This window comes from Anolis carolinensis, chromosome 3 (assembly GCF_035594765.1).
Source record: "Anolis carolinensis isolate JA03-04 chromosome 3, rAnoCar3.1.pri, whole genome shotgun sequence".
NCBI lineage: Eukaryota > Metazoa > Chordata > Lepidosauria > Squamata > Dactyloidae > Anolis > Anolis carolinensis.
In genome coordinates, this window is record NC_085843.1 from 118,142,838 (window position 1) to 118,155,984 (window position 13,147).

At 40.7% G+C, this 13,147-nt stretch overlaps 1 protein-coding gene across 3 annotated transcripts in view; it reads left to right on the forward strand.

The window, feature by feature from the left end:
- sh3rf3 (SH3 domain containing ring finger 3) overlaps positions 1 to 9,554 on the forward strand; it is a 292,799-nt gene extending 283,245 nt beyond the window's left edge. For all 3 annotated transcript variants that reach the window (XM_008107051.3, XM_062975422.1, XM_062975423.1), the window contains one exon: positions 4,252 to 9,554. In XM_008107051.3, coding sequence (XP_008105258.2) covers positions 4,252 to 4,420 — 169 coding nt within the window. In that variant the 3' untranslated portion in view covers positions 4,421 to 9,554. The remainder of the gene's footprint in view (positions 1 to 4,251) is intronic.
- Positions 9,555 to 13,147: the final 3,593 nt, after the last annotated feature.

Below are 13,147 nucleotides of genomic sequence, written 5' to 3' on the forward strand. Positions count from 1 at the left end.
TCACTTTCAACTCCAAAATCTAGCTGTTTGTCCACCCCAGTGCAAACTACTGAGTGGTTTCCTCCATTAAGGAAGAACTTTTCTCACTTTGATTTAGGCCTCCTCTTTCAACCCATGTCACCCCTCCAAAGTATTTTCATGTCCTCAGATAAAATAATGGATCGAAGCATCCCCACTAGCTTTTATTCAGGCTGGAGGGAAGCAGGGCTGCTATAGCACTTCTTTCCTAATGATTTGCACTCAACAAACAATTGGCACTCAAGCAATTGATGGGAAGAATTTTTTTAAAATGTTCTTTTATCAAGCACTAAGGAAACCCTAATAGGTCGAATAACAGCATCTGCAATGTTTCTAATGATTCGCAAAGTCCCTGTTGAAGTATTGATCCGCATGAAATATGCTGTTCCTTGTGCAGAAAATATTTTCTATGCAAAAAAACCAAACTTCTGCAGAAATAGCTCTCAAGCACTACCCTAAAATGTTCATATTCTTGCAATGAGGGAGAGAGAGGATTATTCATTCTTACCCGAGACAGTGAGGAGTGTATAAACATACATCCTTGGCAGGCTTGAACTCAATTTGGGAACAGTGATGCCAAGTCTGCCTGGTTCTAGAGAAGCTAAGACCTGCTTACTGTTTATTGCAAAAGTCTTTTATGAGCGTGATCTTTATTTATTGACATCCCTATTGATTAATTGGGGTAAGTTTTAGCCTGCAATATAATTTTAATGCATTGTCCACACTGAGGAATTGATTGCAGGTTGAAATTGTAGTTCTACGTCTACTGTGTTTTCAATATTTCATGTAAGATGCATCACATGAAACTAACCATCCATTGGGATTCAAGTTTCCTTCCTTCAAGTGAATTCCTAGACAGCATTTGTTTCCATGATATTATCCGAAAACCGGCTTCTTTCCAGTGCTTCCTGCTTGAATAGATAACCTTTGCAATCACAACACCTAAGATAAGTCAATTTCAGCACCAAAAGAGCTGTTAGAAGTTGTCTAAGAAGTGTCAGTTTGCTTAAAGGCTTTTTAAGAAAATGCTCCCAGCCCTTGATGCCGCATCTATCCTGTCTGGCTGATCAATGAAGCAGGAGCACTGAGATTGAACGTACACAAAGAGACATTTATCCCCTTACAAGATTTGCGATTTGTGCACTGAACTTAAGAACAGCTCCTTCTGGGACAAGCGGTTATGAGAATAGTTCATTGCACATAAATACAAAGACTTCTGATTGGGACAAAATTTTGCTCTTTCTCTAATGTTATGTCCTAGTAAACCATGCCCTGCTTTCTTTCTGCACAATCATACCAGCTTTTAGAATTTGAAAGTGGCATCCTTTTAGCTAAACTTACTCTAATCTAATAATGTAATCTAAAATAATGTGAATATTCATTTACATAATTGCTGGAAAAGGCAGAGCTTCTTCAAGTCCAAGTAGTAGCACTGCTTCATTGCCACCCGGCAGCTCACGTTTCATGAGGAACTGATATATATATATATCTTTTCACCTAGGGAGGACCGATCCTCTGACATTGTAGAAGGCAAGTGAGTGGGCAAATGGGTTTGATCCATGTCCATACAAAAGAGTGATCAATTTGGGATCCACTCTGAGCTTGTGGAAGGGACAGTGAAATATGTATGTATATGCCTGAATCCTATATGACTTGTAACATTATGCATCTTTGCATATACAGTAGAACCCCGGTTATCCGATTTAAATGGGCAGACCCAAACTCGGGTTATCCGGATTAATCGGATAACCTGATTGTAGGCCCAGGCACCTAGCGGAGGAAGGAAACTTCTCCCTCCGGCAGGCGCTTGGACCCAGGGAAGCGCGAGGCATGCTGCTGCTTAGCAACATGCCTCACGCTTCCCTAAAGGCCTAAGAGCCAGGCGAAGGGAGAAGTTTTCTCCCTTCGCCCGCCGCTTGGACCCAGGGAACCAGGCCACGATTGCAGGCCGCTTCCACCTGCTTCCCCCTCTCCTCTCGCGAGAAGGAGCGGGAAGTGCCCCGCGTCTTCCTCCTCTTGCATGAAAGAGCTCCTTCTCGTGAGAGGAGAAGGAGAGGCCGGAGAAAGCGGCCCGCGATCGCTGCTGCAGCAGAGCTCATGACCTACTTCCCTGGGCCGAGCCCTCGCCCCTTGGGAAACAGCCCACAAGCGCTGCTAGGCTCCTTCCAAGGGGTGAGGGCTCCTTTGGGAGGGGGAGGAGAGGGAGAGGGCGGGCCCTTGGATAATCCAGTGGATTGGTTTACCGGAGCTCGGTTTACCGAGGTTTTACTGTACTTATCCCACCACATTCTCTCAGGTAAGGAGCATGAGGCCCCCATGAAAATGAAAAACTGAATAATAAAATTCTGTTTTTAACCTGAGAGAAGACCTCTCTAGGAATGGCTAGGTGCCTCATCATGACTCTATGGTCAACTCCTGCTAGAGGCGGACCACAGAAGTGCACAAGAGAACCTAGGGAGACATTTTAGTCAAATCTGTGAGTAATCAAATCTGCAAAAGTCAAACCTGCAAATGTGGAGGACTGAGCGTACTTAACTATATAACAAAGGTACTAAGAAAACCCTTTATTTAACTTCTAAGATGTAAATGGGACAAAGGCTAGAGTGTCTGATGCACATTGGTGTTCAATATTCATTGGGGCTGATGCAATGCACCATTCTGCATTGGTTCATTGTGCATCAGATACCAGTGTGCATCAATCAAATATCCATTTGCCATGTTGTAAATCAGACATCAGAGCACAGCAGTCACGTTGTCACCACAACTCTATACTAAATATGGACACAACTACACAATTCTAATTCCTGCAGACATAAGTTTTATTACAAAGACACAACATCCCAATAGGGTTGCAACCTCTGTAAAAACAATGTTCTTTTCGTTTGAAAAACAGAATACAAGTATACTCAATAAATACAGCTGTACCTCAGTTAACAAAGTCTATGACAACGAAGCTCATTTTACAAAGTTTTTATGGGAGAGCTCTCCAGCCTCCCTCAATTTTGTCTAGCTTGAACATTTTTTTTTTTTTGCAATATTGATATTGGAATGATGGCGAAGAATGGTTAGAGAAGACAGACTTCCCATGCTGGCTTCCAGCATCATTTCTGCAGTAAATAATGCAATAATGCTTGACCTGAGAAAGAATGGGATGGTACTCTAGGTGACCCTACTATATCTGTGTGTTTTTACCAGCAAAGTAAACAGCTGCCTCCAAAATCAACTATTGTCCATGTGTGAAGAGCAAAATGGAAAGAATGGGAAGTCAGGTTACCCTGCCTCAACAGCTATCCTGACATATTGAAAAAGCATAGATCTGTACGTTTTGCCATCAAAATGAAAATCATAAGAATGCAAAAGCTGTTGAAATGAGTAGGGGGCATTTTAAATTATGCCTTCCTTACACAATTCAAAATGTTTTTGTTTACTTACATGAGGTTTCCCTGACCGTTGGTTCATTGCATATGAGCATAATGTTCGTTCTGAATAAAAGGTTTGCTGGAACATACTGAACTCTTCCCCCCCTTCCTCTCTCTCTCTTTTGATGCAAGAAGCTGTCCTTAGTCTTTTCATGTTCTTTCTATCTCTGGTTGCGAAGGTCTTTAAAAAGTAATGCCCATGGAAACATCAACTTTATTAACTGAAGTACTCCTGCAAATAATTTCATGTATACATGTGTACAGGACCCCTCTCCCTGGTGGTGCAGAGGATTAAACCACTGAACTGTTGAACTTACTGACCAAAAGGTCGGCAGTTCAGATCTGGGGAGCAGGGTGAGCTCCCGCTGTTAGCCCCAGCTTCTGCCAATGTAGCAGTTCGAAAACATGCAAATGTGAGTGGATAAATAGGTACCGCTCCGACGGGATGGTAATGGTGCTCCATGCAGTCATGCCAGCCACATGATCTTGGAAGTGACAATGAACATTGCTGGTTCTTCAGCTTACAAATGGGGATGAGCACCAACCCCCAGAGTCGAACACGACTAAACTTAATGTCAGGAGAAAACCTTTACTTTTACCTACATATGTACAGAAAGGAAAAGGTCTGTGTCACTATGGAATGGGAACTTTCCAAGCTACATCAACCTCTGCAGTTGCGAGCTCAGTGCCTTACAGTACCATGTAGCTCTCTAACCATGCAACCAGATGATAGTCAGAGGTACATACGAGCTACCATATTATTTGTTACGTTAATGCATCTATTGCAATAAGGGATCTTCTCATTTCTTTATAGGTATCGTGTTGTGGTTCCCTATCCCCCGCAAAGTGAAGCTGAGATTGAACTGAAAGAAGGCGACATTGTTTTTGTCCACAAGAAGAGGGAAGATGGTTGGTACAAAGGGACATTGCAGCGGAACGGTAGGTCAGGCCTCTTCCCTGGAAGCTTTGTGGAGAGCTTCTGAGGGCCTTCCATTTGGGACCTTGAGAGACCTTTCAGAAGGAATTCCATAGCACAAAACAAAGCCAACAGCAAAGGGAAACTTTCCACTGCCATAATAAGAACTGTAATTATTATTTCCAAAGACTCTCTGGGCTCTTTGATATTCAGCCCTGGAGACGAGATCTCTTGCTGTGCTTTCAAACCCACATACAGTACATACAGCAGTATGTTGGAGCAGTGCCTTCTACTTGGAATCAAAGACTAAGAGGACACACATTCGGGTTGTTATCTAAACTGAAATCCAGCCACTATACTTTGTGTAAATGATAGAGAAAATATGTTTTAAAAAGAATTACAAAAACGCATTATATTGCTGTAATTTATTTGTCTGAGCTGCAGTGTTCTTATTACTGGCCTATGCAAGAGGGGATTTGAGTTTCAAGAGGGGAGCAAGGGGACTCTTGAGGAATTAACTAGTTTGTTTTCCTAGGTGAGCGGAAGGAAACAAGCAGAGGACACAAACCCCAATTAAATCTACACAATTTCTAGCTAGACAGAACTAGCATAAATAATCTCTAGCATTCCTTTCTGTAGATACCTCAACAATATTCTGCTTATGACCACCAGGGAAGAGGCTGGGAGAGGATAGCTCCCAACCTTAAAGAACTCAGTCATGTCAACTATTGTCTTACATAGGATTCAGCTTGCTAACATTAGGAGAGGGATTCTGCTTTTCCCAACCCTTCCTGAAAGCCTAATCTGATGCTAAGCAAAGGATCCCATGACTAACTCAGACTGACCAGGGGACATTCAGCTGTGCTTTCTCTCTGGCCACCATATCTCTAATGCTTGTATTAATCAGTCCTCCATCTTACCAAGACATCCCTTGGAGGGCACACTCATGCCAGATGGACCTTCAGCACTATATAAATTTCAATTTTCTGAGGGAACCTTTTTTTTCTTTATGTCCATCTTCTTGCAGCATGTTGCATTTTGCTTATTGCTTTACTATATCAGTATTTCAGCTAGGAAGGCACTTTCCTGGCAATCTAATTTTCTAAAGCAAGGAATGAAGTTCATTATATATCCCATATAAATAAGAAAAATCTTACTTTGCAGACATATGGAACTGCTTTTCCTTTTAAAGAAGTTTATAGCATTAGCTTTTTTTACTCTCAATCTATACCTGATGAAATGGTCTATGAAAGCTTATGCTGCAAACATCTTTCACTTAAGTCTCAGAGAGGCTACAACATCCCTTAGTATTTTAGCAGAAGAATATCTGGACACCTTTTTTGTTTGCCTCCTCTCATGTAAGGCCATAGTGTGGGCTGTGAAATAGCTTTAACATGAAAAGAAGACACCTTTTATAATGAGAGGGACCTTTTTGGACTTTACCCTGTACCATTTGCTAAACAAGCTTCTATTGGTAGACTCAAAATACCTACATACTTCTTTACCAAGTGAGTAAACAGTATTGTTATATTTATTTTGTATCATTTATTTTAGCAAATGTCAGACTCCTGGATTTTGCTGCTTGCTACATGCAACTAGATAGAGATAAAAGTTTTGTGGGATACTACTAAATATAGTGTGTTCCTCATGCACAAAAATATTGTGTCAGAACAAAACCTCTTCAAAGCACAAGACTTTGTCTAGACTGTGATAATTGCTGGAGATTTGGGAACTATTCCAGGAGGATTCATGTTAATTGACTTATACATGGCAATAAAAAGAACACTGCAGGTTCCTACAAGCACAGAACATTGGAATTTTTATTTCTCGTTTTCTTAATCTCAAAAAGAAAAGGTTGTAATTACCACTACCTGTATTAACTTGTAATTTGTTACTGTAGAAATGTATATTTCTGAACGCTGTATGGTTTTCTAACCTTGGTCAAGCTACATAATATAAAAATATTTCAGGCAATAGAAACTTCCAGATACCAGGAACTCAACAATGCAATAAATAGGAAGTCAGAAAATAACCCTATAATAAGTCAAGTGGTGACATCCATTAACATTTTTATAGGAGGTGGAAGGGTACGTAGTTTTAGCCATGTGTGCACTCAGCCTCATTCAGGCAGTGTGCACTAGAGATGTCACCCCAAATATAGAAATATAGAAATGTATGATTACTCTGCACAAGGTATGTTTTTTTCCAAATCACATGAAAAAGGCAGCTACTTGATACACACACCATTGCTTCTTCAGAAGGCACAGAGTCATCATTTTGGGCTCTACATTTGTCAATGCCACCAAATTAACAGTCTCAGCAAGCTTTTTCTGATGGCACTGACTCTGCAGGTAGGTACTTGTACATGAACATCTATTGCAGTGTTGTTGGCTGCATCCCGGGGAGGCAATGATTTAGTAGCCAAAATGCTCAGAAGTGGGATTATACAGACAATTTGTTTAATTATTTTTGCAAAAAGAAATGAATGCAAGAATGCACTACATATTTAAATGACCCAGGAGTTTTTGTGGTACAAAGGTTAATACGGTGATGTGTGCAAGAAGTAAAAGTGAGTTCAATGGTATATTAGCTGTCATTCTTGTATCTCGTTTATATAATCATAATACCACCCCATGTATAGGATCCAGCTCTAGCCAGAACATTTTAGAGCTTTTGCCAAGGAGGTGGTTTTTATCCCAGTCTTCCCCCCCAAAGAGGAAATCCCAGCTCTTTTGAAGTGGATTCCCTTATTTTCATTTCCTTCAAGTCCTGCATCATAGAAGTGACAGATGATCACTCCTGTACATGACTGTTCTGAGGAATTTCAGAATAGCGTTTACCTTTCTGGTATTCTCTGATGGAGAGGAGAGAATCTGACACCAATCCTGCTAGATGTCCTCTGCAGTATTGGAACTAATTTTCCCTTAACTTGACCTGAAGCACTGACTATGGGACATCAGGCAATGTCAATATGCCTATATTCAGTCTCTCTCTCTTTGTGTGCTCATCCTTTTCAAAATTCTGACATGTTCTTGCCAAAGCATATTTTTTTAAACGACATAGATTTCAGTGCAGTTGTTTAAAGTACCTGAGGCGAACCACACACAACACACTGTTGTATGCAAGAGTGCCATACCTTAAAAAAGGAAAGGAAAGGCAATCCAGGAAGGGCAGCTTTAAAGGGGAGAAGTGGAATTTACCCACTTTGCTTGTTGTCTAGCTCCCCTTCCAAAACTCAACTTTTTTTATCATGTCAGAAACAAATTGAGAACATACTGCAAGTCACTTCTGGTGTGAGAGAATCGGCCAACTTCAAAGACATTGCCCAGGGGACACCTGAAGGTGTTACCATCCTGCAGGGGGCTTCTTTCATGTCCCTGCATGGGAAGCTATTGCTGACAGATGGGATCACACCCCATGTCACGGATTTGAACCACCAACCTTCAGGTCAGCAGTTCATCCGGCACAAGGGTTTAACCCACTGCACCATTGCGGCTCCTCATTTACATGAACTTGGGGCCCCTTTGAGGAGGGGCAAAAAAAGCCGCTTAGGAGACTGATTTAGAATAGAGAAACTGGAGAAAGGATAAAGGTTGAAGGCTTGCTACTTCCTTACTTTAAAGTCCTCTTCCTGGATTTTTTTACTTTTTATTTTAATGCATGGAATTACTTTTTGCATATCTTTGCATGTGACATAATTTGAACTGCACCATGTCTTGAGGAAATCCCCTGGACTTTTTACTTCCAGAATGGAAATCTCTATGATTAGCATTAAAAAGTGTCATTATTTCCCTCCCAGGGAGATAAAAGGGAAATGGATGTCAAACAATCTCACTAGCAGGGAACTTAACATTACAGAGTCTCCTCCTGACTTCATATTAGGTAAGAAACAAAGAGAGGAGGCAGAGGAAGGAGAATTCTTGCTTCTTATTGTTTGGACCAAACCAAAGGTGGCATTTCTGCAGCATGAGCTAGAAAACATTCCTCTGCCAAGTTAACACTGAGAACAACAGCACACTGATTTGACCAACTCATCTGATTATTTTGTTTAATTGAATCCCACTTAATTTTACACCTTATAATTGATGTTCTCTCTAGTGAGCCCATTTTGCCATAGTTGCAATAACCACCAATCAGTAAGAAGGTGTCCAACATAATAAGCATATATTACAGTGGATGACAGAGATCAAGAGCTTAACTACAGTTAATTTCAGTCTTGTGTTTTCTGGATGATTACATCCCCATACAAAATATGACAAAATACTTTTTGAAACTGAGTTGAGCATCAAAAGAAACTCCAGTTTATGACACGACAGCAGAGGGTAAGGTTCAACAAAAGGATAGAAATCCTACCTGTTATACCTGTAGCGCTTTGATGAGCTAAATGACAGCTCTTTTCTTGAAATGGTTTCTTCATTGTTCTCAGAATATGTAACAGCAGGGAATCATTGTTCTTGTACAATGCATTTAATTGGATGTATAAGCAGCACTCACATCATAGTTGCACACAACAGGTTATCATTTGCCAGAAACATTATTGCTAGTGTTGTTTGGTGAAAACTGCTGAGCATCTCTGTATCACAGTGTTAATTCATGAGCTCTACAAGGACAAAGTTTGAAACACATAGAATGATACAGATATCTGTTAGGAAGTCAGTTTCCAAAGGCAATCAGGATCCCCCACCTCCCACATTAGGTGCTATCAGTCACACTTGATTAAGAGTTTCTATTTGATGTTCTGAAAACATTTGTTGTTCTCATTCATCATGGCAGCTTGGAGTAGTTTCCTGTGGTTGATCGGCCCCACATCAGTAGCACAAATCCAGAAAGCAAAGGCAAGGCAACAACTCCAGAGAGGGACCTCTGGCTATACAGGATGCCACGGGAAGGATCCATTGGTAAAGTGCATTCAAAGGACAGAAAGCAGGGGGCGGAGGGGGGAGCGTGTGTGCATGTGTGCATTTCTTATGACAGAAAACTGCAACAAAATTGTCCTGGCAGCCTTGTTTTGTAAAATGCCAGATTTATTGTACTGGAAAAGGTTTCTGCTAACCCTTTGTACTTTGCACAGTTCAGAGAAAGGTTTTGTTACACATGAATGTTAACGTATCGTTTAAAAAACGTCAATGGTTATTATGAATACAAATGATCTTCAGTGACTGTGTTTTCTCATTCTTTCAATAAAATAACCATCAATGTAATCTGTGTGGAAAGAGATTTCATTTAATTTGGATGGAAACTGGTCAAAGAAAAAGGCAAATCAAATGTCTTTGGGTCGGTTAAGAACAAACCATGATTTGCTGTTAAGGAGCTTTTGTTCTCCCTTGTCATAAAATATAGTTTGCTGGTTTGAGGAAAATAATTTGTGTTGTGTTTGTTCTAAATTGGCAGGCTGTGGTAGGCACTTCTCTTCCAAGCCAAGAGTGCAGACCAGGATAAAATCTGGTTTGCAATTCTTATTCACAGGGCAAACTTAAATCATAATGTTAAATTTCTGATGGATTGGAATATTATAAGTAAAGGTAAAGGTTTTTCCCTGACATTAAGTCCAGTCATATCTGACTCTTGGGGTTGGTGCTCATCTCAATTTCTAAACCAAAGAGCTGGCGTTGTCCGTAGACACCTCCAAGGTCATGTGGCCAGCATGATTGCATGGAGCACTGTTACCTTCCCGCCGGAGCAGTACCTATTGATCTACTCACATTTGCATGTTTTCGAACTGCTAGGTTGGCAGAAGCTGGGGCTAACAGCGGGTGCTCATTCTGCTCTCCGGATTCGAACCTGCAAGCTTTCAGTCCGCAAGTTCAGCAGCTCAGCTGCAAACCAATAAGCAACTAATAAAGTGATGCATGTTAAGCCTAAACCAAGCCATATAATGCCAAAAGATGGGAACTAATTGGGTTAATTTGCAAAAAGAACCAACATACTGTATTCAGATGTTCTGTAAACAGCTAGTAACACTTTTCTCTCGGGCCACCGTATTCTGCAATAATTGAAACTGTTATAAATGCTTCATCCATATACTTGAAGTACCATAAAGATTAATCATTCATCACTTATGTCTGAGTATGATTGTTTTCCAAGTGTAATGTCTTGGCTGTGGGTCTGTAAGTAGCTGTACAGACCTATTCTTGATCCATATGTCGTTCCACAGTGAGGACATCAATTTCCAGGTGGGTGGCAGGGTTGGCTTGACTCATCTTCCTCTTGACACATTTCTCTCTTTCGCTCACCATTTGAGTCTCTTTGAATTCCACAGCACTGTTGGTCACAGCTGACCTCCAGTTAGAACCATAAAGATACAAAGTTGGCGATACTGTGATTTTAGAAGTTTCTATGCATCCCAACAAGGCATGTCCTATAGTAGGCTGAGGCATGAAACAGTCTGGAAATGTTGAGCAGACTTGAAAAACAATGCTCTAACAGTTGATTTGAATCAACGCAATTCAGAAGAGGTAGTCAATATTTTGATGGCCAGTAGGAAATTGCATTATATCAAATGAGGCTATGGGAGCTCCTGATGGCACAGCAGGTTAAACTGCTGAGCTGCTGAACTTGCTGACACAAAGGTCGATGGTTTGAATCCGAGGATTGGGATGAGCTCCCGCAGTTAGCCCCAGCTTCTGCCAACCTAGCAGTTCAAAAACATGTAAATGTGAGTAGATCAATAGGTATCACTCTGACTGGAAGGTAACAGTGCTCCATGCAGTCATGCTGGCCACATGACCTTGGAGATGTCTATGGACAATGCCAGCTCTTCAACTTAGAAATGGAGATGAGCACCAACCCTCAGAGTCGGACATGACTAAACTTAATGTCAGGGGAAAACCTTTACCTTTACTAAGATGTGACTATTTGTCTGTTTAATCCAGTGTTATCTACTCTGACTTTCATTGGCTCTAAGAGTCTCTGACAAGGAACTTCTGCATTACCAATTACCTGATCCATTTTAACTAGAGATTCTCAATATTAGATTTCCTATGCAATAACATTTTAGTTCATACTACCAGCAGTTTCATCAGGGGCAGACAAATATGCACAAGTGAAGAAGGCAACTATGCCATTCCACTTCCACAACTTTGAAATGAGCACAAGCATTGTATATTAGACAAACATGTCCAATCAATTTGGTAGAGGAACAAATGCATGTGTTGGCCACCAATAGGAGGTGCATCTACACTGTAGAATTAACACAGTTTGACACCACCTTAACTGCTGTGGCTTAGTGCTGTGGAATCCTGAGAGCTGTAGTTTAGCGAGACATCAGTTTTTGGCAGTGATAACTCAAACTAAAACTCCCAGGATTCCATAGGATTTTTAATATAAATTTATACTGTGGTATATATAAAAAACATACAATCTTCAAAATTCAACAATCAAGATACAGGAATATTCCAAGATTCCATAGAATTGGGTCATGGCAGTTAAAGTGGTGTCAAACTTCCCTACTTCTGCAGTGTAGATGGACCCAATATTCTGGCCTTAGCACTCATGAAGGTGTTCGCTTGAATAAATTGTCCAGTTGAAAATACTAGTTTGCAGGAACAGTCCCCATGAAGGGATAAGCTCTCTGGAATCGTCCACTAGACATCTGTAATTTCACATGTTTGGATCCATGGGAATTATTCTTGGAAACATCATGACTGGGTGTATTACGTGCTACACTGGGAAACAAGGTCACAGAATTATACAAGAGGTTTTAAAAAAAACTTCACAAGGAACAATCTAACCACCAGAACTGGATACTGTGCTGCCTGAATTGTTTTTCTTCTAGGAAGGGCCTTGGCTTTTGTTTGCAACAACATTCCTATTTGTTTTCAGAAATATGTGCTATGCCTATTTCTAAACTCTCCTGGAAAAGAGATTCAGCATTTGTGGTATTTTCATAGTTCCAAGAGCATAGCCTGACCTCAGCAGCTCTTTACAACATGGCTGACCTAATGCTAGGTTAGACGGTGCCAAGAGAAATATATGATCTATAACAGCAAGGAATCCAGCTCACAGGCAGAAAATATATAAATCTCTCATCTTTACGTTGTAGTTTCTAGTCTAGCCTAAAATTATTTTCAGAGTACTAACAAACGGATTTGCAGCTTCTGTGTGAAGTGAATGGATAGCTACTTATTTTTAACTATGAAGCACTGAAAATAGTGAAGTGCTAGGCAAGAATAAAGACAGCTAGCTATTCAAACATGATGAGTAAAGATGGGGCAAAGATCAGGAGATTTTACAACCAGTCCTAGGACCTGGTGGAATAGTTTAAGGCTGGAAAACACAATAACTTCAACAGATGTGCTTCCAAACATGTGGAAAGTGCCTCTAGCACTGAACACGTGACTCACTCCCCACATCTCACCAATTTTCCCAAACCCAGTCCCAGTAACCTTTGTGGAGGAAATGGAAATTCATATATTAAAGTAGATGATTCAGGTGTTTTCTACAAAAAGTAGAAGCTACTAGGGAGTACTGGTGATGGAGAACATTATTATAGGTGAGATAGGCCAACCTTGGTTAACTCGAATACAGTGGTGTTTTTGGCCTTCAACTACCAGAAATCCCAGCCAATTTACCAGCTGTTAGGATTTCTGGGAGTTGAAGGCCAAAACACCTGGGGACCCACAGGTTGAGAACCACTGCTCTAATATGTGCAACTGCTTACAATTATTGTGTTATTTTTTTAAAAAAAAATTAAAATGCTGCTTCTGATCATTAATCTGGCACAAGAACATCAAACTACTCTGGAGTTTCCAGAGTGTCCCCAGTGTTTTTGATGCCTAGACAACTAGATCTAGCT